General features: G+C 53.0%; 1 protein-coding gene across 3 annotated transcripts in view; it reads left to right on the plus strand.

Annotated features, from left to right (window-relative positions):
- The window catches only part of ADGRD1 (adhesion G protein-coupled receptor D1), a 186,780-nt gene that overhangs the window by 119,526 nt on the left and 40,843 nt on the right, over nt 1–26,411 (plus strand). For all 3 annotated transcript variants that reach the window (XM_001104579.5, XM_077955845.1, XM_028830174.2), the window contains 2 exons: nt 1,719–1,792; nt 9,533–9,656. In XM_001104579.5, coding sequence (XP_001104579.3) covers nt 1,719–1,792; nt 9,533–9,656 — 198 coding nt within the window. The remainder of the gene's footprint in view (nt 1–1,718; nt 1,793–9,532; nt 9,657–26,411) is intronic.

Raw genomic sequence — 26,411 nt, forward strand, 5'->3', positions numbered from 1 at the left:
ACAGCGGGCTGTGGCTTTGGGAGGACAGAGGAGAAGATGTCTTTTCCAGGCAGTTTTAAGAGACCCTGTGATGGATTAAAATTAACCCTAAGATATGGGGCGGCAGGGGTAGGGGACAAAGCAAAAAGAGTAAACATTCCATTTTGCCAAAACATTAGTAGTAGAAGCGCTAGGATAATTGGGTTGAGGCTAGAGGAGCTGTGAGACAGATGCTGCAATGAGAGCCCTGTGAGCGCTTTGATTCTGCAGTGGGGTCCGAGGTGCCTGTCGGGGGCACCAGAGCTGCTGCTTCCTGGGAAAGGAGGGGCTTTTGGTAGAGGCCGGGATGGCGCTCCTGAAGGGGGCTGCCCTCCTGCTCTGTCCTGCACAAGTCAGTGCCTTCCTGAGAGCTGGTCACCCTGAAATGGGGGAAGGTTCTCATTGGAGCAACGATGACTCAGGAATGGGTCACAGAACAGAGCAGGCATCGGACAAATAAGAGATGCTTGACTTGACTGACTGGGAATCCATCAGACACCATTTACCCCGGAGCCATGCCGCCTCTGAGCAGCGCTGGGTCCTGGTGGAGTTGCTGGTCTCCTGTGCCTCCAGCTATGGCTCCTGAAGGAGTCTGTGCCTTCCATTTAGGGTAGAGCCATAGCTGCCGAGTCCTCTGAGCTGGCACCCGGGAGCAGCCCAGGAGAGAACGCCCGTCTCCAGAACAAGGTGCTCTCATGGACCTGTTCACTGATTCTTTTTTTTTTTTTTTTTTTTTTGAGACGGAGTCTCACTCTGTCGCCCAGGCTGGAGTGCAGTGGCCGGATCTCAGCTCACTGCAAGCTCCGCCTCCTGGGTTCACGCCATTCTCCTGCCTCAGCCTCCCGAGTAGCTTTCATTGAACAAATATTTAGTAAGCACCTGCTGTATGCCAGATGCCCTCTAGGTCCTGGGGTTGCAGCCGTGAATGAGACAGAAGCTCTGTGCTTTCTGTAGCTGACATTGTAGAGGAGAAGGTAGCAAACACACACACAGTGGACAGAGGATATGTAACATGCCACATGGTGATCAGGACAATGAAAACATCAGTGAGTGGAATGGAGCTAGAGCAGGCAGGGGGCTGGTGCTGTTCAGAACAGGTAGGGAAGGGAAGATCTCTCTGAGGAGCTCCTTCATGCAGAGGCCTGGCGCGGAGTGGGGAGGGAGCCTGTGGCTGCCTGGCGCGGAGTGGGGAGGGAGCCTGTGGCTGCCTGGCGCGGAGTGGGGAGGGAGCCTGTGGCTGCCTGGCGCGGAGTGGGGAGGGAGCCTGTGGCTGCCTGGCGCGGAGTGGGGAGGGAGCCTGTGGCTGCCTGGCGGGGAGTGGGGAGGGAGCCTGTGGCTGCCTGGCGCGGAGTGGGGAGGGAGCCTGTGGCTGCCTGGCGGGGAGTGGGGAGGGAGCCTGTGGCTGCCTGGCGGGGAGCATCCTATGGGGAGGCATGTCCTAGGGGGAGGAGTGTCCCAGAGGGAGGACCCGGCACCTGCCAGGGCACACAGGTGGGTTGGAGAGAGCAGAGTAGAGGGCAGCATGACCTGGGCCGGGTGACGTGGGACCACACCCACAATGGATGGAGATGGACATCGGTGGCTGTGCCTGTCCCTGCCCGAGGTCACCCAGCCGTGAGAGTCTCGCTGTCATGTCAGTGCTGAGAACCAGGGGCCTCTTCAGCAGCGTCATGCATCGTGTTTGTTTTCTTTCATTTCAGACACGTAAGCAGCACAGTGAGGCCACCAACAGCAGCAACCGAGTCTTCGTGTACTGTGCCTTCCTGGACTTCAGGTACCCTCTGCACAGGGGAGAGTAGGTGGGCACGAGGTGTCCAAGCCCAGGCCCGCCCCATGCCAGCCCAGGGGAGGATCTGGGTCACCCATTTCCGTAGCTGACATGGTTGCGTCACACAAAAATGCTGGAAGTGCTGCAGACATGGGTGGGGCCTGGCAGCAGTGCTGGGTTGAGGCCTCCGCTCCAGACCATGTGAGGGGGGCCTGCTGTTACATGATGTATCTGGACAAAGCCTCTGAATGCCCAGGGTGACTTTCAAGCCAGTGCAGCAGATGCTTGGGGGAGCTGGAGGATGCCGTCCGTTGGGGCAGGCCCAACGGCCCTGGCTGTCCCCCTCAGGGGTCTTGGAGCGGCTGAGGAAGGGGGTTGGGGGAGTGGCTTCTGACTGGCCACGTTGGCATTTTCCTGTTTGAAACCTTGCCGGCTCCACTGGAGCATGCTGACCATTAAGACTCTGAGGCTTCAGTCTCTGCCACTTGGGCCCCGACTGGGGATGTCCTCCCCGGCGTCTCCCATGTCCACCCGTCACACCTGTCTCATGCAGTCCCTTCCTGCCCTCCCAGCCGCCCCCGCCCCCAGCTCGCCTCCACAGCTCACCTGCCCGATGCCCGGGGGGTCTCCCACCATCGCTCTGATCGCAATTCTCCTCCAGACGTGAGCCCACCGTGAGTGGCTCCACAGTCAGAGCGGTGTTGAAAACTCAGCTCCCCGCAGGGCCAGGGAGTGGAGGGAGGGTCGGGCCTTCCGGATCCTCAGCTGCTGCTCAGCGGTGGTCCCCGGGGCTTGTTCCATGTGGGATACAGGTCGCAGGTCCGGTGTTGTCAGGTCATGAGTTTTCATGGCTGGAGTTTGTTTTCGTTTTTGTGTTTTTGAGACACGGTCTTACTCTGTCACCCAGGCTGGAGTGCAGTGGTGTGATCTTAGCTCACTGTAGTCTCAAACCCCTGGACTCAAGCACTCCTTTGGGCCTCAGCCTCTCAAAGTGCGGGGACTACAGGTGTGAGCCACTGTGACTGGCTGTGGCTGGAATTTTTTTTTTTTTTTTCTTTTTTGGAGACGGAGTCTTGCTCTGTTGCCCAGGCTGGAGTGCAGTGGCGCTATCTCGGCTCACTGCAAGCTCTGCCTCTCAGGTTCATGCCATTCTCCTGCCTCAGCCTCTGTAGCTGGGACTACAGATGCCCGCCACCACGCCCAGCTAATTTTGTTTGTATTTTTAGTAGAGATGGGGTTTCACCGTGTTAGCCAGGATGGTCTGGATCTCCTGACCTCATGATCCGCCCGCCTCGGCCTCCCAAAGTCCTGGGATTACAGGCGTGAGCCAGCGTGCCTGGCCTGTTGCTGGATTATTATATGAACTTTCCCAATGTTTTAAACACTGCACAGGTGGCTGGAACACATCTGGGACATCCAGTTCACACCCTGCCTAGTGGCCCATCACCCTACATGTTGTCAGCCTCCCCAACACCTGGGCATCTTCCTGTGCCTGGACTCACTTCCCCAGCTCCCTCCTCCTGCTGCTTCAGGGCAGGATCCACACAGGCTGTGCCACCGCTGCTGGTATGGCCCCGTCAGAGAAAGCTTCTCTGCTCCCTGCACCCAGAGGGCCAGGAGATTACAGGACGCTGAGCTGGGGGTGCAGCAGTGGGTCGGCATAATCCCCTTTTATCTCTGTTCTGTGAACAGTGAGGAAAATACAGCCCAAATCCTGTCACCTCCAGCAAACACTGCTTACATTTTTGTCCCCTGGGATGCCTCGCTCTGGCTATGGCCGTCGGCATCATGACTGTTGGCGTCATGCCTCTGCAGTGTGGATGGATTTAATTTACTTCCTTCAGCTTTCATTGAGTTTAATTTGCTCTTCATTTTAAAAGTTCTTAAAGTGTAGGTTTAGGTTATTGCTATGAAGTTTTATTATTTTCTAATATAAACATTTAATGCTGTATTTTTTTCTGTAATTTCAGTGATTTTGCCCTGGTCAGGCTCAGCAGGTTGCAGCTCTTTTTCCTTTATTTGCAAATTGTGAAAATTTGGAAGCACGTGCTCCTATAAATAGTTATCCCAATTTTGGAGCACTGTTTGGAGAAAAAAATTATGACTAGAAAATGGGATGGGGTTTGGTAAGAATTAAATTGGCATGTTGGTTTTTATTTTTGAAGGAATTTTAAGAACAGAGAAAAGTAAGGAGAATAATATAACAAATGCAGGTACCCATTGCCCCAAATTTATAGTTACTAGCATGTTTATATTTTTGTATTTTTAAGAATGAAACAACTAAAACATTGCAGATGATGTTAACAAACCCTCCACCTCCTTCTGTTCTTTTTCCTCAATTCCCAGAGGCAGCCACCATCATGAACATAGTATCTGTAACCTTCCTGTCCATTGTGCAATTATTACTTATATGATATTCAGAAAAATTCACACTTGTAGATGATTGTACAGTTCTGAGAGTTTTGACAAATGAACACAGTTGTGCAACCACTGTAATCAGGATGAGAACAATGCATCACCCTCGGAGATGCCCCCGTGTGTGTTTGCAGTCATCCCTTCCTCTCACATCCAGGTCCTGCAAGCACTGATCTGTCTTCTGTTCCTATACAGTTTTGCTTCTGCCAGAGTGTGCATAAATGATATCACGGCATAGGCAGCCTTTTGGAGTCCAGTCTCTTTAATGTTGCGTAATGTGTTGAGCATCAACCACATATGTATTGTTGCATGTATCAACACCTCATTTTCACATTTCACTGCTGAAGGATATTCCATTACGTGGATGTACCACAGTTTATTTATCTTCTCCCAAGTAGAGGAACATCTGGGTTGTTTTCAGAGTGGGATCATTATGATTAAAGCTGCAAGTTTTACCAGCTTTGCTTTCCTGGGGTAAACCACACTTGGCCATGATGTATTATCTTTTTGTATACTGCTAAATCGAATTGGCTACAGTAGTTGAGAATTTTTGTGTTTACGTGCATTTTCAGATATTGATCTGCAGTTTTCTTTTTTTTTTTTGTAATGTCTTTGTTTTTATATTGAGGTAATGATACCTTCATAAAAGTTACATTTTGGAATGCACTTTGGAATAGTTCGTATAGAATTGATATCATTTCTTCCATTTTAGTAGAGTTCACCATGAAGTCATCTGAGCCTTCGTTTTCAATGTTGGCAGGTTTTCAACTACACATTCAGTTTCTTTTATGGATGCAGAACTATGTAGGTCGTCTACTTCTTTTTAAATAAGTTTTAGCTATTTATGTTTTTTTGAAATATTCATCAATTTCATCAAAGTTGTTTAATGTATAGGCACAGAGTTTTTGTGGTATTCCCTTATTAGCCTTTTTCTTGCTTGAAGGGTCTGTGGTGATGTTCCCATTTCACTTTTTATGTCTATAATCTGTGTCTTCTTTTTTCTGAGTCACTCTTACTATAGGTTTATTAATTTTATTGATTTTTTCCAAAGATACAACTTTTGGCTTCATTGATTTTTCTCTCTTGTGTTGCTGTTGTCAATTTCATTGACTTATCCTCTTTGTCTTTAATTTACTTCCTTCAGCTTTCATTGAGTTTAATTTGCTCTTCATTTTAAAAGTTCTTGAAGTGTAGGTTTAGGTTATTGCTATGAAGTTTTATTATTTTCTAATATAAACATTTAATGCTGTATTTTTTCTGTAAGCATTGAGTTAGCTGCATCCCACACATTTTGATATGTTGTTTTTATTTTGGTTAAATTTAAAATATTTTCTAATTTTCCTTGTGACTTCCTCTTCAACCTGTGTGTTATTTTGAAGTGTGTAGTTTAGTTCCAAATAGTTGGGAATTTTCCAGAGAACTTTCTGCTGTTGATTTGTAAACAGTTTTTTTATGATCAGAAAATATTCTTTCTATAATGTTAGTTCTTTTAAATTTGTTAAAAGTTTTTATGAGACCCCGTATATGTTCAGTCTTTGATGAACGTCCCATGTGCACTTGAAAAAAAGTGTATTCTTGGTAGAGTGTTCTACAAATGTCAATTACACCCAGCTGATTGATGGTTATGATTATGTCTTCTATATTCTTACTACTTTTCTGTCAACTTGTTCTGTCAATTAAAGAGAGAAGAGTGTGAATTCTCCAATTTTAGTGGTAGATTTATCTGTCTCCTTCTAGTTTTATGAATTTTTCTTTAATGAATTTTGAAGTTCTGTTATTAGGTACATGTATATTTAGAATTGTTATGTCTTCTTGGAAAATTAGCCCTTTTATCGTTACGTAATGTCCCTCTTTACCCTGGGAAATATGTGTTACTTTGAAGTTGACTTAGTCTAATTTGAGTAAAACTATTCTAGCTTTGTTGATTAGTGTTTGAGTGCTATATCTTTTCCCATAATTTAACTTTTATTTATATATTTATATTTAAAGTGGGTTTCTTTTAGACTCCATATAGCTGGGTCTCGTCTTTTCTTTAATCCAGTCCTCAAATTTCTGTTTTTAATTGACATGTTTAGACAATTTACATTTCATGTAATCATTGGTGTGGTTGGATTAAAATCTGCCATTTTGCTAGATGTCTTCTAACTTTTCTATCTTTTAAAAATGTTATCTTTTTCTGACTTCATTTGGGTTGTTGAATATCTTTTATGATGCTATTTTATCTCTACTATAAATGATTTCTAATTTATATATCCTTTTAACTTTTTTGGTAGTGGTTACCTAAGCTTACAGTGTGTATATGTCTAATTCACTCATGCCTGCCTTCAAATGCTATGGTATCATTCCAAATGTATTCTAAGACATTATAATAATAGGTTCACACTTCCTCCTGCCCATTCTGGGTGCTGTTGTTGTAGTACATTTCACCTTTACAGACACCATAAACACAATGCATTGCTAGTATTTTTGTCCCCTGGACATTGAGTTATCTTCTAGAGCAATTATAGCAATTAAGACAATAATAACTGCCTATTTACCTTCACTTATTCCACTTCGAGCTATTCTATTTCTTTGTGTAGATTTTTGTGTAGTATCATATTCCTTTAACTCTTCTTTTAGTTCTTGTCCACTGGCAATAGATTCAGTTACCATTTGAGAAAGTATTCTCTTTTCGACTTGAAAGATTTTCACTGGGCCTAGAAATCTGGGCCGCTTTTTTTCCTAGACTGATTCTTTAAGAAATTATACAAGTAATATATCAATATATTACTTTGTTCAAAAGTAAAACATTATAGAAAAGCAAGTATTCCCTTTGGTCTTTACCTCTTATCCTGATCTCCACTCCTTTCCCCAGTAGTAACTACTGTGGGAGGGTTTTTTGGGTGTTTTTTCAATTATTTATGTATAATTTATATTTATAATCATAGGAAATATATGGTGCTGCTTAATTCAGTGTTTCTTCCATCATTCCTCCACCTTTTGTTTCTGTGTTTTGCCTGTATGGACATACATGTCTTTTACCGTATTTATGTATGTTACATTTTATTTATGCATGACTGAACATTTTTCTGTTTAGATGCAGACTTCCTGGGTCCCAGGGCCGTATATATCTTTAGTGTTATTTGATACTGCTTCATCTGGCTTCCATAGCAGATTTATTTATGCACAAGCTGCAAGCCTGCCCCTTTGTTTTCGCTGACTCCCTTGGAAGTAGATCTTCCTTGATGCCACTTAAGGCTCTACTCCTCTGGCTAACTAGGTCATCGTCACACCTTTGCAGCTCCATCTGAACAATGTGACTTTCGTGTTGTTTAGCTTACCCTTTGTGTAAGCAGAAGGGGCAACTCATACCCATGGCCATGTTCACCTAATCCAGTGCCTGTTAATGTTCAGGCCCCCTTCAAATTGAAGTACGGTCCTCATGCAGCCAATTGACAGACAAAGGTGCAATATATAACACAACAGCTGGTGTTTGCTGACTCCCTCCAAGGTCCTGGGAAAATTAGATCAAAAGGGGTGGGGAGGTAGAGGAGGAGGACATGACCCCATCTTTAAGTCCCATCAATTCTGAAGTTATTAATGGGGTTTTGCTCCTCTCGGTTGGTACATCTGAGTGGCTCTCGCTTTGTCCTCTGCTCTCTGCTAAATGCCTTCTCCCTCCCTTAGGAGAGCAGATCATTAATCATGAAAATCACCACTGAGCTGCTGTCTGAGTCTCCATCCTCAAACTCAGAGCCACCCCTGGGTCATGTCTGAATGACCATCCCAGCCCTCCCTTGGGCTCCACATCACCCAGGGCTAATGCAGGGTGCCCATTGCCCAAGGCTGCTGGTGTGCGCTCGATCTGGAGACATTGGCTGGAGAGGTGTGAGCTAGGGTCTTCATCAGTCACGCCACCGGACAGCCACAGTTCTCATCTGCCACATCCATGCTGGCACCACAGTTGAAAGTGAATACAAAGCAAATACAAACTAGAGCCTTTTAATTTATTCACCTTTATAAATGCCTTCCCCCAAGTGCCATTGCCTTTGGCTGAAGCGAGGATTTGTCTTTACTGATAACTTGAGGTTCTAACTTCAGGGAAGAACCATTTAAATCTTTTTTTTTCTTTTGGAATTTGAAAATATAGAAGACAGAGTACAGTGGCTCACGACTATAATCCTAGTACTTTGGGAGCCTGAGGCAGGAAGGTGGTTTTAACCCAGGAGTCCGAGACCAGCCAGAGCAACATAGCAAGACTGTATCTCTACAAAAATACAAAGAACAATGTTAACTGGCACGGTGGCATGCACCTGCAGTCCCAGCTACCTGGGAGGCTGAGGTGGGAGGATCGCGTGAGAGCAGGAGGTCAAGACTGCAGTGAGCTATGATTGCACCGCTGCACTCCAGCCTGGGAAACAGAGTGAGACCCTGTCTCAAGGCAAACAAACCAACAAAAAAGAAAATATAGAGAAATAAAGAGAAGAAAATGATAGTCACCAATATTCACAACAACAGGATTAACCACAGTTAACCGAGAGCACGTTTGCTTCCCGTCGTTTTGGTCTAGGTTTACACTTTACAAAGTCATGCAAGTAATATATCCACACATTATTCACGTAAAAAGTAAAACATTATAGAAAAAGCAAGGGTCTCCTTAGACCTTTCCGTCTCATCCTGATCTCGCCACCCTGTCTCTGATGGTGACACCGTGGGCGGTTTCTGTGCGAGCGTTTTCTCTGCAGTCTTGTCGGTCATAGCTGTGTCCATGGGAAGTGTGTGGTGCTGCTGGCCCCACGGGCCTCGCGTCGTGGTTAGTCACTGTACATTGTGTTCTGGTGTTTTATCCTTATCGATACATATTGGTCAAGGATGTTCTTTTTAACTGATGCGAGGTATTTTATCATATTTCTCTCTCCCACACCGCACTTACCTGTTTTCCCCGACGGGCGTTTAAGTTACTGTCACTCATGATTCAGTGACCAGTCTTGAATGTGGTCCCTGGTGCGTGCCGCTGCGTGCGCTGTGTGCGTTTCATTTTGTGCTGGGCCTTGTCCAGGTGCTTTTCAGGGTGATTGTGCCGAAGCAGGCTCTCCGTTCCCCATCCCAGAGGGAGGGCCTTGTTTCCTGTGGCCTGACCAGCAGCAGACGCTCTCCAGCTCTCGCTGGCCTAATGGCCAGAATCTCTCCTCCCAGCTCCCACCCCATGGTCTGGGTGTGTATTCCTGGAGTGGCAGGCGTGGGCACCGCCGTGAGTTCATAGGGCCGTGTGGTGTAGGGGGTGCTGCTTTCAGTCCCCGGCCTGCCAAGGTGCGGTGCTACCTCCTCTGATCCTTTCTCCTGTGTCCTCAGCTCCGGAGAAGGGATCTGGTCGAACCAAGGCTGTGCGCTCACGGGAGGAAACCTCACCTACTCCATCTGCCGCTGCACTCACCTCACCAACTTTGCCATCCTCATGCAGGTGGTCCCGCTGGAGGTAAGAGCCAGGCCTCAGGGGTCCCGGGACCTAGAGGATGTGCCATGGGGCTGCAGGTGGGGGCGGGACACATGCTTTGCCCGCCAGTGCCCATGGGCCCTGGGCACATTACTCCATGGGGCCTGTGTTTACAAACGGAATCCATTCTCTTGGCTTCTGTAGTCCAGGGCCCTGCATGTATTGGGTGCCAGCAAACATCCGAGGAGCCCATGGTTGTGTAAGCCGAGTCCAGTGTGGTGTGCTTCCCACAGCAACGCCCAGACTGCACCTGGGGGGGTCCAAGGAGGGACTCCTCATCCCTCCATCCGTCCCTCTGGGAGATTCTCACTGGGCGCCTGCTGTGAGCTGGGTGCTGGGGGCTCTGCTGTAAACAAGAACAACAACACAGTCCTGCTCTTGAGGAGTTTGGTTCTAGTGGGAAAGACAGATAATAAACAAACTAGCAGATAAATTAGTCACTTTGAATCAGTGTAGGAAGAAAGTGGAAGAGAACAGCCCAGTAGAAGGTGACAGCAGGGAATGGGGCTGTCTTCACGGAGCGGTGAGGTGTCTCCGGGATGTGGCATCTGAATGGCCAGAGGAAGCTGATGTCTTGGAGGCCTGGGGGGAGAATGTTCTAGGCCAGGAAATAGCAAGTGCACAGGACAGGGGGCAGGAAGGGGCGTGGTGTGGCCGTAGATGGGGTACCCTGAGCTCCGAGGCCCTGGGGAGGCAGGAGGCTGGGAGGAGCAGGCTCGGCTCCAGCATCCAGGCCTCAGGGAGGAGCGTGAATTTCATTCTAAATGCGCAGGAAGCCTTTGGAGAGCCACTGGGGAGCAGCTTGGTCTGAGCCACCCTGGGTTTGGGGCGGGGCAAGCAGACTCTCGTGTAGGTGGAAACCAGGAGTGGAAGGAGGTGTTGCTGCTGACACTGCACACCCACACTCTCCTCCGTGGACTGGGCTCGCAGAAGGGCTGGTGTGGACAGCGTAGATGTGGCTGCTCCGAGCCAGGCTGGGTTTGGCAGATGTGTTGGGAACCGGTGATACGTTGGATGCTGGGCTGTAATCTGTTGCTGGCGTTGGGCATTTTGGGGGCTGAGAGAGGGCCAGGCTGGAGGGTAAGTCAGGCAGGGAAGCAGTGACGCCTCCAGCGTCTCCCGGACAGATTTGTCACGAGACTCGTCTTCCATGTGGGGCCCTGGTCTTTTAGAGCCTCATGTGCTCATCGTGGCCGGTCACTTCCGGGGGCTCATTCCCAGTCTCGGGCTCTTAGGGTGGCTTCGGGAAGAGTCAGGACGTCTGTGATCGCAGCAGCTCCTGGGAGGGGGCGCCACGCTCAGGTGTTTCCCAGCAGGCACTTTGTCTCCAGGGCGTTAACAGCCATCCCTGCCTGGGTCACCGCCTGCCTCTGTGGTCACGTTTATCAAGGCCGTGGACAGGCGGAATCTACCTGAATCCACCAGCGTCTGCAGCGTCTGCACTGGACCAGGGGGCGATGCTGCCCCGCGTGTCCTGCGTGGTTTCATGTTGGTTTCTGGGGGGTTGAATGGGTTGGGCTCCCACCGTCCTGTTGACCAGGAGACAGAACTCTTCAAGGTATGACAGAGGCAGAATCCGGGTTCCGCCTTCTCCCGTCCTGGGAGACTTTTCCTTCTCCCGAAAGAGGGCCTAGGAATGCGGCCCCCCAGGTGGTTGCTGTGGGAAGGTCACGAGCTCACTGTGACAGTCACAGGTCCAGTGCTCAGCCCAGGCACCCTCACTCCCCAACAGAAACCACCAGCAAACCTGAGCCACAGGATTCTGTGTGCGGAGGCCGGGTGGACCGCAGTCACTCTTAGGTCAATGGGAACAGGGCCCTGGTGCTTGGAAGTGACTTGTAATGCTGCCGGGGCAGACGGAGATAACCTCATCTTTAAATTCCGTGGAAACGAAATGGCAGATGCCCCTGAGCCGCAGCCCCTCACAGGGCGAAAGACGCACGTGACACCTGCGGCCGACATGATCCCAGCCTCACCGGCCCACGGGCTGCTGCTCACATGCCTCAGGGCGAAAGATGCACGTGACACCTGCGGCCGACATGATCCCAGCCTCACCGGCCCACGGGCTGCTGCTCACATGCCTCAGGGCGAAAGATGCACGTGACACCTGCGGCCGACATGATCCCAGCCTCACCGGCCCACGGGCTGCTGCTCACATGCCTCAGGGCGAAAGACGCACGTGACACCTGCGGCCGACATGATCCCAGCCTCACCGGCCCACGGGCTGCTGCTCACATGCCTCAGGGCGAAAGACGCACGTGACACTTGCGGCCGACGTGATCCCAGCCTCACCGGCCCACGGGCTGCTGCTCACATGCCTGAGGGCGAAAGACGCACGTGACACTTGCGGCCGACGTGATCCCAGCCTCACCGGCCCACGGGCTGCTGCTCACATGCCTCAGGGCGAAAGACGCACGTGACACCTGCGGCCGACGTGATCCCAGCCTCACCGGCCCACGGGCTGCTGCTCACATGCCTCAGGGCGAAAGACGCACGTGACACCTGCGGCCGACATGACCCCAGCCTCACCGGCCCACGGGCTGCTGCTCACATGCCTCAGGGCGAAAGACGCACGTGACACCTGCGGCCGACATGATCCCAGCCTCACCGGCCCACGGGCTGCTGCTCACATGCCTCAGGGCGAAAGATGCACGTGACACTTGCGGCTGACGTGATCCCAGCCTCACCGGCCCACGGGCTGCTGCTCACATGCCTCAGGGCGAAAGACGCACGTGACACTTGCGGCTGACGTGATCCCAGCCTCACCGGCCCACGGGCTGCTGCTCACATGCCTGAGGGCGAAAGACGCACGTGACACCTGCGGCCGGTGTGATCCCAGCCTCACCGGCCCACGGGCTGCTGCTCACATGAGCGCGTATGAGCCCCGCTCTGCAGAAGACACTGGAGGGAAACAGCTATTCCTGTTTCCAAAGAGAAGGCCCTTTCTTTTCACAAAATGCACGATGGGCTTGGTGTCACACCGTGAATCACTTTTGGAGACTCCAGAGAGATGTCCAAGCCATATTTTATTTTTATTAAATTAAATAAATTAATTTTTAGAGACAGGGTCTCGCCCTGTTGCCCAGGCTGGAGTGCAGTGGTCTGATCATGGCTCACTACAGCCTAGAACTCCTGGGCTCAGGCTATCCTCCCACCTCAGACACCCAGGTAGCTGGGACTATAGGCACATGCCACAACGCCTGGCTAAGTTTTAATTTTTTTGTAGAGCTGGGCTCTCACCATGTTCCTCAGGCTGGTCTTGAACTCCTGGCTTCAAGCAGTGCTCCCACCTTAGCCCACAAAGCGCTGGGATTACAGGTGTGATCACTGCACTGGCTTTTTTGTGTGCGTGTATTAATTTTCTGTAGAGGAGGGGCCTCACTTTGTTACCCAGGCTCTGAGACATATCTGAAGTGGATAGGACGGGGCACCACACACCCTTGGGCCCCTCATGCACAGATGCACACCCAGCATCCTAGACCTACGTGTTTTGGAGCCTGGACCCAGGAGCCCTTGGCGCTGCGCGAGATGAAGCGTCAGGTGACAGGGGACCGGCAGTCTCCTCAGTAGCTTCCGCGCCGTCAGGGTCCCCCAAGAAGGGCCGGCCATGTAGCAAGTGGAACTGCCAGGCCCTTCCATGCCAGGGCTTTCTGGCTCAGGGCCGTGGGGTTTTAGAGGTTCCAAAGGGGTGGCTCTGTCGTGAGGGTGGTGGGACCCAAGCCCACCCGTTGCCCTCACCCTTCAGTGGTAAATGTTGTGCAGGCAGGTGTGACCCGCCAGACAATCCCGAGGGGTGCTCCTTAAGGAGTGGTACCCCGAGAGCAGCTGCCCAGCCAGCGACTGCCCCTTTCCAGTCCCCACGCCCCCCATGCCTTCCCAGCGGCCCCTCTTCTCCTGGCTTGCAGACCCCAGGGCCTCCACGTGGAGGTGGGCTGTTCACAGCTGGGGAGATCCATGACCTGGATCATTGGTGGCAATTTAAAGAAAATTAAACAGAATGAATGAAACTACACTAGAGAGAGGTGAATGTAGAAACAGTTCCTGGGTTTAAATTTCTTGCATGGACCAGGCCTCAGTCTGAGGAGCAGCATCCTCTGTGGACGGCCGTGACGCCGTCTCTCTCCTCCCATGAGCTCCTTTTCTCCTCTCCCCTCCCCCGTCCTGCCAGGGCCCGGCCCACAGGGCTCCCTTCGGGCTTCCCTCCTGGTGTCGTAGGGAGAGGGGAAAAGGCGCAGAGCTGCCCCCACAGAGAGCACCTGTCCATTCCTGGAGACGGGCGGTCTGCACGGTGCTGTGGCCAAGGCTGTTCGTCTCACCAGTGGAGAAACTGAGCCCCAGAGCAAGGGGGCACTTGCTGGCGTCCCCCATTGTTCAACGGTGCATTATTAAATTACCGGTAGAGCCTGGGCTGTTGAGGTAGCACCCGGGCCATGGGGACCTGGCAGTGAGGATGCTGTGGTGCTCACAGAGACACCGCGAGTCAGTGCACACCATGTCCTGCCCCGTACGGGCCACGCGGGAGATCATGTAGGATGACTTGGGGGATAATTAGGCACTAAAACACGGTGCTGCTGATGCCGGTGCTGTTTTACAGATGGAGGCCCAGGAGGGCCTGCCTGAGAAGGTGGCAGTGGATTCTACATCTCAGGGTGGAAAGGATGGAGCCTCCTGGCCCAGGTAGAGGACAGGGCGCAGGCAGAGGGCAAGGAGGGAGCAGCTGGGGTGGTCCTCGGGGAGACGCCAGGGCTGAGGCAGGGGCTCCAGGCCCAGGGGTCGTGAGGGGCAGGAGGCAGGGAGCAGGGGAGATGGTGGAGGCTGCTGCAGAGACCCAAGAACCGGCACCTTGCTGGGGTGGCGGGGGTGGAGGGCAGGAGTGGCACTGCAGATGACTGAAAACGCTGGCGATCTGTTTCTCCCATGAAATCTTCTGACTGTTAGAGGTGTCATCAGTTATTACTTCTGAGCCATATGTGAGAGGTCATCTGTGTGCTGGACCAGCCGCCCAGGGTCTTGTGAAGATGCAGACCCCACATTTAGCGGGTCTGGGGTGGGGCCTGGCATCCTTGTTTCCGACAAGGCCCGGGTGGAGTGAGGCCCCACTGGTCCCAGACCACCCTCTGGACAGACCCAGGCACAGGCACGCAGTCTGCAAACATCAGCTCAGATTTCTGTTCGTGTCCTGGGAGCTGGCTGCAGCAATTGTTACCAAATCTGAGCACGGATAGTCTGGCCCTAAATATGTGCTCATTGGCATGTGAAAAACTTTCTTTGTTCCAGGAGCTGAAGTAGAGACAGGTCCTCAGCCTGGAAGTGAGTGAAGTGGGAACCTGGAAGATTCAGAGACAGAAGAAACAGACTGTGGCTTAAAAAGGAACCCAAACCAAGGGCCAGGGGGCAGGGGTTCTGGACACAGGCATTGCCTTCAGGGAACACCTTCCTTCATGCATAACTCTGCAGAATGGGCGCCGGGCCACTGGGACAGAGTGGCTGCTGGGAGCCATTTATTGAGTGCAGGCTGGTGATTGTGGCTGTCACACAGCTGACCACCTGGGAGTAAGGGAAAGACAGTAACAGGCACCATTTCAGAGGCTCCCTGCCTGTAGATGCTCCCTGTCTCTGGGTGCTCCCTGCCTGGTGGGGGCTTGCACTCAGGCCTGCCCTCTCCTTTGGTCCTCACCACATGAGTGAGGTGCTATCATTGTGGCCATCACAGGTGAGTCATAGGGGATTCCCTGAGGTCACATCAGGGGGCAGAGCCTGGCCTTGAGCCAAATCCCGAATGTTAGGGCTGTGCCCGGGCTCTGGAGCACCAGCTACCTGGGAGCAGAGCCTCCTCTTCTGGTCCCTCTGTAGGCTGAGAACTAAAGCCCAGTGCAGCTTCCTTCTCGGCATGGCCGGAGAGAGGGAGGTACTTTCAGCTGAAAACTGTGTTTGTACGTGTTGTGTTTTTGTGGTAGAGGAAGGAAGGGAAGGGCCTGGTCCAGCGAGCAAAAAACCTGGAACAGACGACTTATGGGTCTCCATCCATCACCGCTGCCTCTCGGTGACACTGGATTTTGACAGTCTGTGGGTATCTTCATGGGAGCAAATCACATCTATTCATTGCCAGAAAAGGTTGATTTAAAAATGGTTTAAAATTATCCATGCTAAAAATGAACATTCTCCTCAACATTAAAAAAAGTTAAGACTGATATCATAAGTAGAAACCAAATTTGCAGCACGCTCAGAGAATTAATAAAAATACCACCAGTGACCTTATTTGGGTTCCTGGTGCAGGCTCTCTGCTCGGGAACTCACATCCGCATCGTGTCCCTTCTCTCTCCGAGGTTTTCCCTTGGCTTTTCTCCATACCCAGCCTCCTTCTTGGTGGTGGTTTCGGGAAGCCCCTTCCTCCTAAGTGGGCAGTGCCCTTTTTGTGGAAAGCCCATCAGACGACAGGGTTCACCTGAGTGAACTGGGCCGAGGTGGGGCGGGCTTCAGGGCTGCTGTCCAGGGGAGGGAGACCCCAAAACGACACTCTATCTTTGCATACTGCTGTCAACTTGGTGATTAAGACCCAGCCCTGAGGGGCCATGTCAAGGCATCTGCTGACGGACACTGTGATGGCTTCCAGCATCTGGCGACTTCCGGTGGTTCCGGAGTGCATGACCCTACACATGCTTCTTTAGAATAAATTGCTGGCAGGCGAATCTGTGGGCAAAGGGCACCGGCATTTTGGTTTTGAAAAACATTGCTGCATTGCACTCTGGGAACCATGTACCAATTTATTCCTCCTCCAGCCGTGGGCAAGAATGGGTAGCTTTGCTTTACATGTGAGTCACAAAAACATGGCGTCATCTCTGGGTGCTTCTAACTTCTCCTACTGAGTGCAGTTCAAGCAGGGGAACGAACACCCGGGTTGTCCAGTAGATCTGCATCCAGACCCAGCCCTCACCACCCCAGCCGCTCTACTCCCCAGGCATGCTTTCTGCACCTTTGAAATTAGCAACCCCAGATCCAGTAAGAACCCAGAGAAGGCAAGTTTTTCTTTTAATTGGATAAAATTATCCTAGAAAAGTAGGCCATTGGAACAGAGAATTCATCCAGAACAGACCCAGTAACTTCTCAGTACACCCACGAGAATCTATGTCAGAGAATTAAAAGAATCAGCAAGTAAGATGACATAAAAAAGTATGAAATCAGAATATTTACATTATTTATAGTAGAAGGAACAGAAGCATGAATAAATATAACACTAGTGATTGCATAAATTCTAATACATCCACGCTAAGGGATATTATTCATCTCTACACTAAAAGAGGAATGATGAAGTCAGGAAATGCGGTGCAACTGTGAAAGAATGGACTGTCATCATGCCAGTGCGCTTGCAGCGATTTCCAAGGTAACACGCTTCTGACACATTCGTTTGGCCGGGCGCGGTGGCTCAAGCCTGTAATCCCAGCACTTTGGGAGGCCGAGACGGGTGGATCACGAGGTCAGGAGATCGAGACCATCCTGGCTAATACGGTGAAACCCCGTCTCTACTAAAAAATACAAAAAACTAGCTGGGCGAGGTGGCGGGCGCCTGTAGTCCCAGCTACTCGGGAGGCTGAGGCAGGAGAATGGCGGGAACCCGGGAGGCGGAGCTTGCAGTGAGCTGAGATCCGGCCATTGTACTCCAGCCGGGGTGACAGAGCGAGACTCCGTCTCAAAAAAAAAAAAAAAAAAAGAAAAAAAAGAAAAGGACAAGAGGTAGACTAGAGTGATACATATCCCATTTTTGTAAAGCCACGGCAGGATCCCCTGTGCCTGTGCGTGGGTGTGTTCTGTGTATGCATTTAAATATGCAACATTTGTATCTTGGTATGTGATTATCAGAAAGGCATGGACAGCGCATTCAAGGTTGTTAGTGGGCAGGGGCAGGAGGGGGCCACCCAGGTAAGGCAGTGGCAGGAGCTGGGGAGAGAAAGGACTGTAAACATCAGCCTGTGGGCTCTGACCCAGGTGTGTATTTGTGTGGAATTGCATGACATGATCAAATGAATAAAATCATTTAGCTCGAAGAGGTGTTTCTGAGGCCTGCTACCCAGGGGTGATGTTTCGTGCTCACTGCTCCTTCCTGATGCCCGGGCGCTGAGACACGCCTGTGCCCGTGTTTGCTGTATGAATGAGGGCGTGCAGGATCGAGTCTGTTCCACAAGGGGAGAGGAACTTAGAGAAAAAGATGTGTTCTCCTTGGAGGCCGGAATGCCACATGCGTGCTGGTTTAGTCAGTGGATCCCAGTCATGCTGACACAACGGGTCTGTACTGCCGCAGGTAGGTGGGAGTTCAACTTTCTGTCCTCTCTAAGGACTGGCCGGCAGGGTATGAGGGAGCGAGGACCTGAGGTTAACCCAGGAGTGGATGCAGGTATGGGCTGGCTCAGCCAGGGACCAAGAGGAGGGCTCAGGCGTGGACTCCCCAGCATTTCTTGCTGAAGCCACGCACCCAGTGAAGGTGCTGGGCATGGGGACCGGTGCTGTGGAAGGCATTTGGGCCCGGCCTTAGGGAAAATTCAGCTGCAGCTGTTCCTGGCACTTGTGTTCCCCGCTCAGGGTGTGCAGGCCCGGGAGATGGTCTCGTTGTCTAAGGTGGGAGAGCCCCCCGATGTTGATGGAAAGTCCTGCCGAGGCTGCACCCAGTGAGGAAGGGCAGTGCTGGAGGAGTGTGTGGGAGGTTGGGAGGAGCCCCGGGGCCTGCTGCAGTGCGCTCTTTTTCCTGCAGGTGGCCGCTTCCTCCCAGGCGGCCACTTCCCAGGCTTCGGGCATGGGAAGCATCCCAGGCATGGGCGCCTGCCTTGGGGTGGCTCTGACCTGGGGGGTGCAGGAGCCCTGTGCCAGTACAGGAGCCCCTGGGAATGCCAGTCCCCGAACACCCCTTCCTGGGGCCTGGTGGTCACAGGGAAATAGCACTTCAATAAGATGGTCGTGAACCGTGGTCTGAAGGCTGACTCTGGCCAGTGAATGGGCTTCATTTAGCCCGCAGAGGCTTAAATTTTTAAAAATTGGTTGTCAGTATTCCAAAACACAGATATTTTATCTAAACTTTTGGATTTTTTTTTAAATAAAAAAAGAAGAGGAAAATTTGGCCATGCTAGGCTTCCCCCTCTGGCTGGAAACGACGCTGGAGGCGAGTGGCTGCCACCCCTGTGCTCGGGCGAGGTCCCCAGAGCCCCCCGGTCCACATGGCCTCCCTGTACCACAAGCAGCTGTCCTCCCTCATCATGTTCGTATTGCTCTTCTGCTTTTAGGAGACCGTGAAATGCTTCCTGCTCTTTTCTGGGGGGGAGAGTGGCATCTCCACTGAGAAGGACTTTGGTTCGAACTGTGGGAGGGAGCATGCTCGTTTTGGCAGCACAGTCCCACCTGGGGTTATGTCTGCAGGCACCTGCTGCCCTCCTGAGCTGACGCCCTGCCTCTCGGAGGCATTTGAGGTTGTGGTTTCTGAGTCAGAGGAGTCCGTGTCCCGAAACCAACTGCAGGCTTTTCTGGGCATTTCTAAATCTAGCTACGGGTGGGAAAGGAAGGGCACCGTGGGGGCACACCACGCCTTCCTGAGGCAGGAACGGCATGGCCTCCACCCGGACCCACGTTCTAGGCCCCGCGCCCTGCGGTTACCCAGCCAGGTGCAGCCTTGAGCCCCTCAGACAGGCTCTGGCTCCAGGGAAGGGCACAGGGCAGGCAGTGGCAGGGCCTGAATTACATAGCATTGCTGGGAGCTGTGAGAACCACTCTGAGCTGTATTTGCGGTCCCGAGGATGTGTCACAGGCGAGACTGTGCCAACAGTGGTGCCAGCAGCTGCAGCATGTACAGCTCAAGTCAGAAACAGGCTCCCTCCATGGGGTCTCTGTGCGAATGTCAGCCAGACCACCTCCCAATAACACCTCCTGCATGCACTGGGGTCAGTAGAGGCCCCTCTGCCTCCCAGCCAGCTGGACACACAGGTCCCTCCTGGTGATGTGCTGAGAGGCCTTGAGCAGGTGCCTGCTCTGAGCCTCAGTTTCCCTGCTGCGACATGGGTGGGACACTTTCCTTGTGGAGCTGTGGTGGTTATCGGAGGAGGGAGAAGTAGGCACCACTCAGGCTGAAACACACAGCCTCAACACCCAGCCCTGAGCACCCAACTCGGTACCCAGCCTCAGTACCCAGCCTCAGCACCCAGCCTCAACACCCAGCCCTGAGCACCCAGCCTCAGTACCCAGCCTCAGCACCCAGCCCTGAGCACCCAGCCTCAGCACCCAGCCTCAACACCCAGCCTCAACACCCAGCTCTGAGCACCCAGCCTCAGTCCCCAGCCTCAACACCCAGCCCTGAGCACCCAGCCTCAGCACCCAGCCCTGAGCACCCAGCCTCAGCACCCAGCCTCAGCACCCAGCCTCGGTACCCAGCCTCAGTACCCAGCCTCAGCACCGAGCCCTGAGCACCTAGCCCTGCGCACCCAGCCTCAGCACCCAGCCCCAAACACTGCCTGACAGAGTGAGGTCACAGTGAGCCATGAGTATGAAGTTCCTGGGGATGTCCTGGCCTGAGGACCCCATGAGAGTGGAGTGGGAGTGGGGTGGGGTGGAGCAGGCCTGGCTACTGCACTTGGGACTGCAGCCATCCCAGCATTAACCCGTTCATGGCCACAAGTCTGCTTCCACTCACTCTTCATAAGAAGGTTCAGTCCTTGGCTGTGGGCACCAGGGCAGGGTGGTCTGTTGCCCTGTTGATGGGGATGGGGGGAACTATGGAGGCTGGAGGGGCTCAGAGGAGAGGCCCCTCCACCCATCCCTGGACCCCTCTAATCCTGGAGGCAGAAGTGTGTCCTGCCTTGCCCAGGAGTAACAAGGAAGCTGGTTTGTTCAGCAGCCCACCCCCTGACTCCCTGAGCAATGCCATGTTCACTAGTGTCTTCCGGCCCAGTGGGGAGGACATCTGTCCTCGGTACCATCCTCTTAGAGACCCAGAAAATTGTCACCATCCCTTCTAATTTCCCAGCCTCTGCAGTTCTTCCAGAAGGAGAGGGTGGTGGGCAAAGCCCGCTGGGTCCTTCTGGATGGGCTCCTTACCATTCCACCAGCACCCTCCAGGTGCACGGGTGTGTGCTGTTCCCACCCCGCCTCACGGGTGAGTTTTCCCAAGTCCTGTCCTGGGCTGCTGAGAGCTGGGCTGGGGATGGGAGCTGGGAGCTCACCGGCGGGAGGCGCAGGGGCATGCATCCTTCCACCCCCTCCTGTCTCCCACCCTACGCACCCCTCCCATGCCCCTCCAATCTCCCTCAAGACGCCCACTCTCGGCCCCCAGGGCCCTCCCCGTACCTGTGGCCTGTGCCTCTCTGAGTGGAGAGCTGAGTGAGCCCTGGGAGCAGGGACGACACCTGCCACCCCCATCTCTCCCGTCAGTGCCCCTGGCTCTCAGGCTGCCGGCCACCTAGGACATTGGGAAATGGACCTCAGAGGTGAAAACCTGTGTTTCGGGTGGAGCAGCAGCCGGGAGCTGCCGGGCTCAGCTCTGCTGTCAGCTCAGCCCCAGCCCTGCCTGGGCACCTCGCAGTCCTGGGGGCAGGGAGACGTAGGTTCAAGGTTCTGAGGGTTCCACCCCTGACTCTCTTGACAAATCCAGTTGCCTTTGCCTCCTCCAGCCAGACCCAGGCTGCTCCTTTTAGAGGAGAAGCAGATGTTGCTTCATTTATTCCCCAATTCTCCCGAAGCAGTGTCTGCTCGGCAGCTGTGCTGTGCTTGAGCCGCTCTGCAGAGGGAGCTGGCAGCAGCCTCTGGGGTGATCCCGTCTCGGGGGATCTTCTTTCAGGGCTACCCTCAGAACTGGGGTCTCACTCTGTGGGGCTGGGGGCGGGCCGGGTGGCCAGGACTGGGAACATGGTCGGGGGTCAGACTGGACGTTCCAGGGGCGGATGGATGCATAGCCCAGCCGAGGGATCGGGTCGCTTTGGCGGGGCCGCTGTGGGCTGCAAGGCTGTGGTCAGAGCTTGACGTCTGAAGCGAGCCAGGTTTCTGGTCAGCACGTGTTTTTTGTCCTGAGTGTGCTGAATCTTGGGAATTAGAGTGGGGGTGTGGGCCGTCTAGGAGAAGTTGCCAGCCCCCATGTTAGGAGTGGGGACAGGAGTTTGAGGGCTCTTTCTGGGACATACAGGAAGATGGGGTGTCAGGAGATAGAGGGGTTCTGTAGGTTGAATTGTTTGTAAAGATGATACACGCATGTGGGAAAATGCAAGCACACAGAAGGCAGAGAATGGAAACTGACGGTCACGGCCACCGTTCCTGCCTCCCGGCCCTGCCCAGAGCAGCGGCCTAGACACACGCTTGCTTTTCTGTCATTCCAGATGCGGTTGCTGAGCCTGGGGCCCTGGTTTGCTGTTTGTTCTATTTTTGTTTGTTTTTTAAATTTTCTGTACCTCAATGGATGCAAACCGATTTGTTCTTTAAACAAAGGGTGGTGAACTATAAAGACTGCTCCCTTCATTTTTATTTACTGTTTATCTGTTTTAGAGACAAGGTTGCGCACTGTGGCCCAGGCTGGACTCCGTGGCGCCACCTCGGCTCACTGCAGCCTTGACCTCCTGGGCTCCAGAGATCCTCCTACTTCAGCCTCCCAAGTAGCTGGGACTAGAGATATGTACCACCATGCCTCGCAAGGTGGCACACTTTAAAAAATGTATCCACGTATCTTGGAGGTTGCTCCTTCTCGGGGTATACAGAGCCACATCTTCCCGTGTTAACCACTGCGTAGCTCTCCCATGGGTGGACACTGAAGTGATGGCGGTCTTTGGCCACAGCAAACGACCAGCATCCTGTGCCACACATCCCACCTCCACCTGTGAGGATGGGTTCCCGTGGTGGCACTGCCCGGCCAGTTTCACATCGCCACAGCTGTTTAAAGCAGCTGTCGTCTGGGGCACAGCAGGGGCTGGGCCCTGAGTTCCCAGTCATGTTGAGTCCTGGGTTCTGCCCTGAGATCTACCTGCCTCCTGCTGCCCGGCTCTGCCTCCCAGGGCCGACCACTGTGCTGAGGCCCAGGTCTGTCACATGGGGTAGGTGATGGGAGGGGAGGAGGCCCAACAGCTCTTCTCTCTCACTGCTACAGGTGGCTTTTCGGGCAGTGGCTGCGCCTCTGCTGTGGCTGCAGCCCTGCTGGACAGTCTGTAGATCTGGCTTCCACTGGGGATTTGTGGCATGGCACATTCCTGGACCACCTCACTACCCCTGTGAGGTCCCCCTTCTCTCCCCTCCCGAGAGTTGGCAATTCCCTGAGTCAAACGTTCCACCCTTGGAAAGTCTGGAGTGGTTTCTCTTTTCCCAGCTGGCCCCAGACTGATGCACAAGCTGTGCAGCCAGGGGAGGCAGCAGGAGCCCCCAGGGTTCCCGGTCTGGAAAACAAGGGGGCAATGGTCCCCTCAGCTGACTCTTTCAACAGGGTCATGGTGGCCCGAGGCAGGCCAGTCCCAGCATCTCCTCAAACATACAGCAGCCCAGCTGGGTCCTCAGGGAAGATCTCCTGCCTGTGGCCAGTCCTCTCCCATCCCGCAGCACCCCTCAAGTGGCCGAGCAGCTCATTTCCACCTGTCCCCGGGCTGTCGGCTCATTTCTATCAGCAGACGTGTAATGTGCCAGCAACTGGACCCAGCCCAGCGGGAGGCTGGCTGCATGCTGCTGGCACACGCTACGGCTGCCTATGGCCAGGGACGGCCGCCAAACCAGGGATGCCTGGAGTCACAGATCCACCAGGGCCTGGTCGCTCGTGCTGTCCAGGAGCCGAGGGCAGGAGTGCAGCTCAGCCAGGGACTGAGGGCTGCCTTAAGGGGAGACAAGCCCCGTGAGAGCCTGGGTGCCAGCCGCTGAGGGACCAGAGACAGGGAGGAGCCAGCCTGGCTGGGACAGGGTGGGCGTCAAAGCCGGGGGTTAGTTCAAGGGCTGGTGTGAGGGTGGAGTGTGGACCCAGCCCGGGGGTCCTGCTCTTGTGCCCGGGAACCCATCCTCCGCTCGCCCTGCTCTCTGCTCTATGCTTGGCTTCCTGCCAAGTCCAACCAAAGAGAGATGGTGGTGCTGGGGTGGGCAAAGGGGCCAGCCTCCTACCTGGGCCCCTGCTGGCATGGGCATCCCCCTGTGGCTCCAGCCCCTGCATGCAGACCCTTCCCCGCACACCCACGCCAGCCTCACCTGGGCAGGCTAGTCTGGTTCCAGCTTCTGCTGGTGGCCCGGCCTGGCTCTGCTGCCATTACCTCTCCCGCTGTCCTTCCGTGGTGGCCGCTGTCTGGGCTGCCTCACTGCCTTCTCTGCTTTTTCAGGGCTTCCCTCACCTTCATAACCAGCTCCCCATGTCCAATCCCCTCTACTGAACCAGCTCCCCATGTCCCGTCCCCTCTACTGAACCAGCAGGGAGGGTCTTGCTTTCCCATGATGAAAGGAGAGGGTGGATGGAGGCAGGTCAGAGGCACGGGCTGGGGCTGGAGCATGCAGGGCCTCCGAAGCCGTGGGCAGTGATGGAGGGTTGAGTCTGAGTCTCAGGCACCGTGGAGGGGGTAAGCCGCGAGGGACGAGGCTCCAGTGTACAGCGGAGCCCAAGCCAGGAGGGACTTGGTAGAGGATGCGGCTGGTGCTGCGGGGAGACCAGGGAGTCCCAGGAGGCCAAAGAGATCAAGGCAGGGGCTCTAGAAATCAGTCAGAAAGAGGATCGGGACAGATGGCCGTGTCGTGGCTGAGAAGCCAACAGGACTCGGAGGTGGGCGCTCCAAGGGAGAGGGAAGGGCCTGGGTCAGGGCCTTTCTCAGATCATAGCCGTGTGAGGGCCACCATCCCTCTGTCCCTCTGCAGTCACCTCTGCCACCGCCCCTGTGCATTTCCATCACAGCCTCATTAACACGGCACTGGCAGCCTTAGGTATTTATTCACGTTTACACATCCACGTCTTTGTTCATTACCCACTTCCCCACTGCGATGAGACTTCCATGCCTGGCACACAGTAGGTGCTGAATACATGCTTGCTGCTGAAGCAGGGGCCATCAGGGGTCAACCCCAGCCCTGCCCCTCGCCAGCTGTGTGGTGGTGGGCAGTCACTTACTGCGGCTGCCTCAGTGTCCTCATCTGTAAAGGGAAACCACGCTGTCCACTCACAGGCTTGTTCTGAGGATTCGATGCCTTCAAGCAGCAGGGACCTTGTTTCTGTCATTTCCAACTACTCTTCTGTGGTTCTCTATGATGCCTGCAGTTTGCCAGATCCTCTCTCGGGCCCTGGGGATTCAGAATTAAACAAGACAATCGACCTGTCTTCATGGAACTTACTGTCAGAGCTCACATCACTCTGGTCTAGAAGGCTGTCTCCTGTCCTGTCTGTCAGGTTCCTGCCCAAGCATTGAGGCCTGTGTGAAGCCCTCTCCCTCCTAACACCCACTCAGTATTTCTCTCTGCCTCCCTCAGATCACCCTCCCTCCCTTCCAGTTTCCTCAGGCCATGTGCAGGTAGTGGTGGAGTTAATGTTTAACACGGGTTGCAGGGTTAAGTAATACAACGACAAATCCATGGCTGAATGTGTGTTACAACTAGAATGTGCCTGTAGTAAAGAGAAGGGAGTGAGTCACTATCAGGATCACCTAGATTGCCACTCTGTGGACTTGAAAGCTGTGTTGAAGCAGAGAGGTTTGCAGACCCTGACGTGTGCATGCTGTTTCTTCTTGATCCCTCCTGAAGTCTGCCTCATTATTCAGACCATTGTGTGGAAGAATAATGTATGATGTTACGTGCAAAAGCCATGGAGACTCCAGTTTATGGGGGATCTCAGGAGTTTTCAAAAGTCATTTTGATCATCTATCATTTTTACCTGTGGGCTCACCTTAAAACTCAAGCACCATGTAAAATGTGACCCTTCAATATATCTGGCCTTATGTTTCTTACAATCATTTCAAGGCTGCCTGGTCAGGCTATTAGCTCTGTTCGAGGGAAGAGCCATATGTCTTTCTTTTTAGTGTTCCCCATTGTGCCTGGCATGATGCTGGCTTTGGGTGGGTTTGATAAAAGTATATGGTAAAGAAACTTGATTGATGATGGGGTTGGTTCATGATGGGGTTGGTTGATGGTAAGGTTTGCTGGTGGTAAGGTTGGTTGAAGATAGGGTTGGTTAACGGTAGGTTGGTTGAGGGTAGATTGGCTGAAGGTAAAGTTGGTTGACGATGGGTTTGATTGATAATCAGGTTGATTAATAGGTTGGTTTATGATGCATTTGGTTAATGGGTTGGTTAATGGTTAGGTTAGTTGATAGTAGGTTGGTTGAAGGTCAGTTTATGATGAGTTTGGTTGATGATGGGTCAGTTGATGGTAGAGTTGGTTGATAGTGGATTACTTGAAGGTAAGGTTGGTTGATGGTGGGTTTGGCTGATGGTCAATTGGCTGGTAGATTGGTTGATGATGGGTTGGTTGATGGTAAGGTTGGTTCATGGTTGGTTTGGTTGATGGTCAGGTTGGTTGATGGTGGAGTTGATGATGGGTTGGTTGATGGTCAGGTTGGTTGATGGCGGAGTTGGTTGATGATGGGTTGGTTGATGGTCAGGTTGGTTGATGATGGATTGGTTGATGATGGGTTGGTTGATGGTAAGGTTGGTTGATGGTGGAGTTGGTTGATGATGGGTTGGTTGATGGTAAGGTTGGTTCATGGTCAGTTTAGTTGACGGTCAGGTTGGTTGATGGTGGAGTTGGTTGATGATGGGTTGGTTGATGGTAAGGTTGGTT

The sequence above is a fragment of the Macaca mulatta genome, chromosome 11, assembly GCF_049350105.2.
Source record: "Macaca mulatta isolate MMU2019108-1 chromosome 11, T2T-MMU8v2.0, whole genome shotgun sequence".
In the NCBI taxonomy this organism is placed as follows: Eukaryota; Metazoa; Chordata; class Mammalia; order Primates; family Cercopithecidae; genus Macaca; species Macaca mulatta.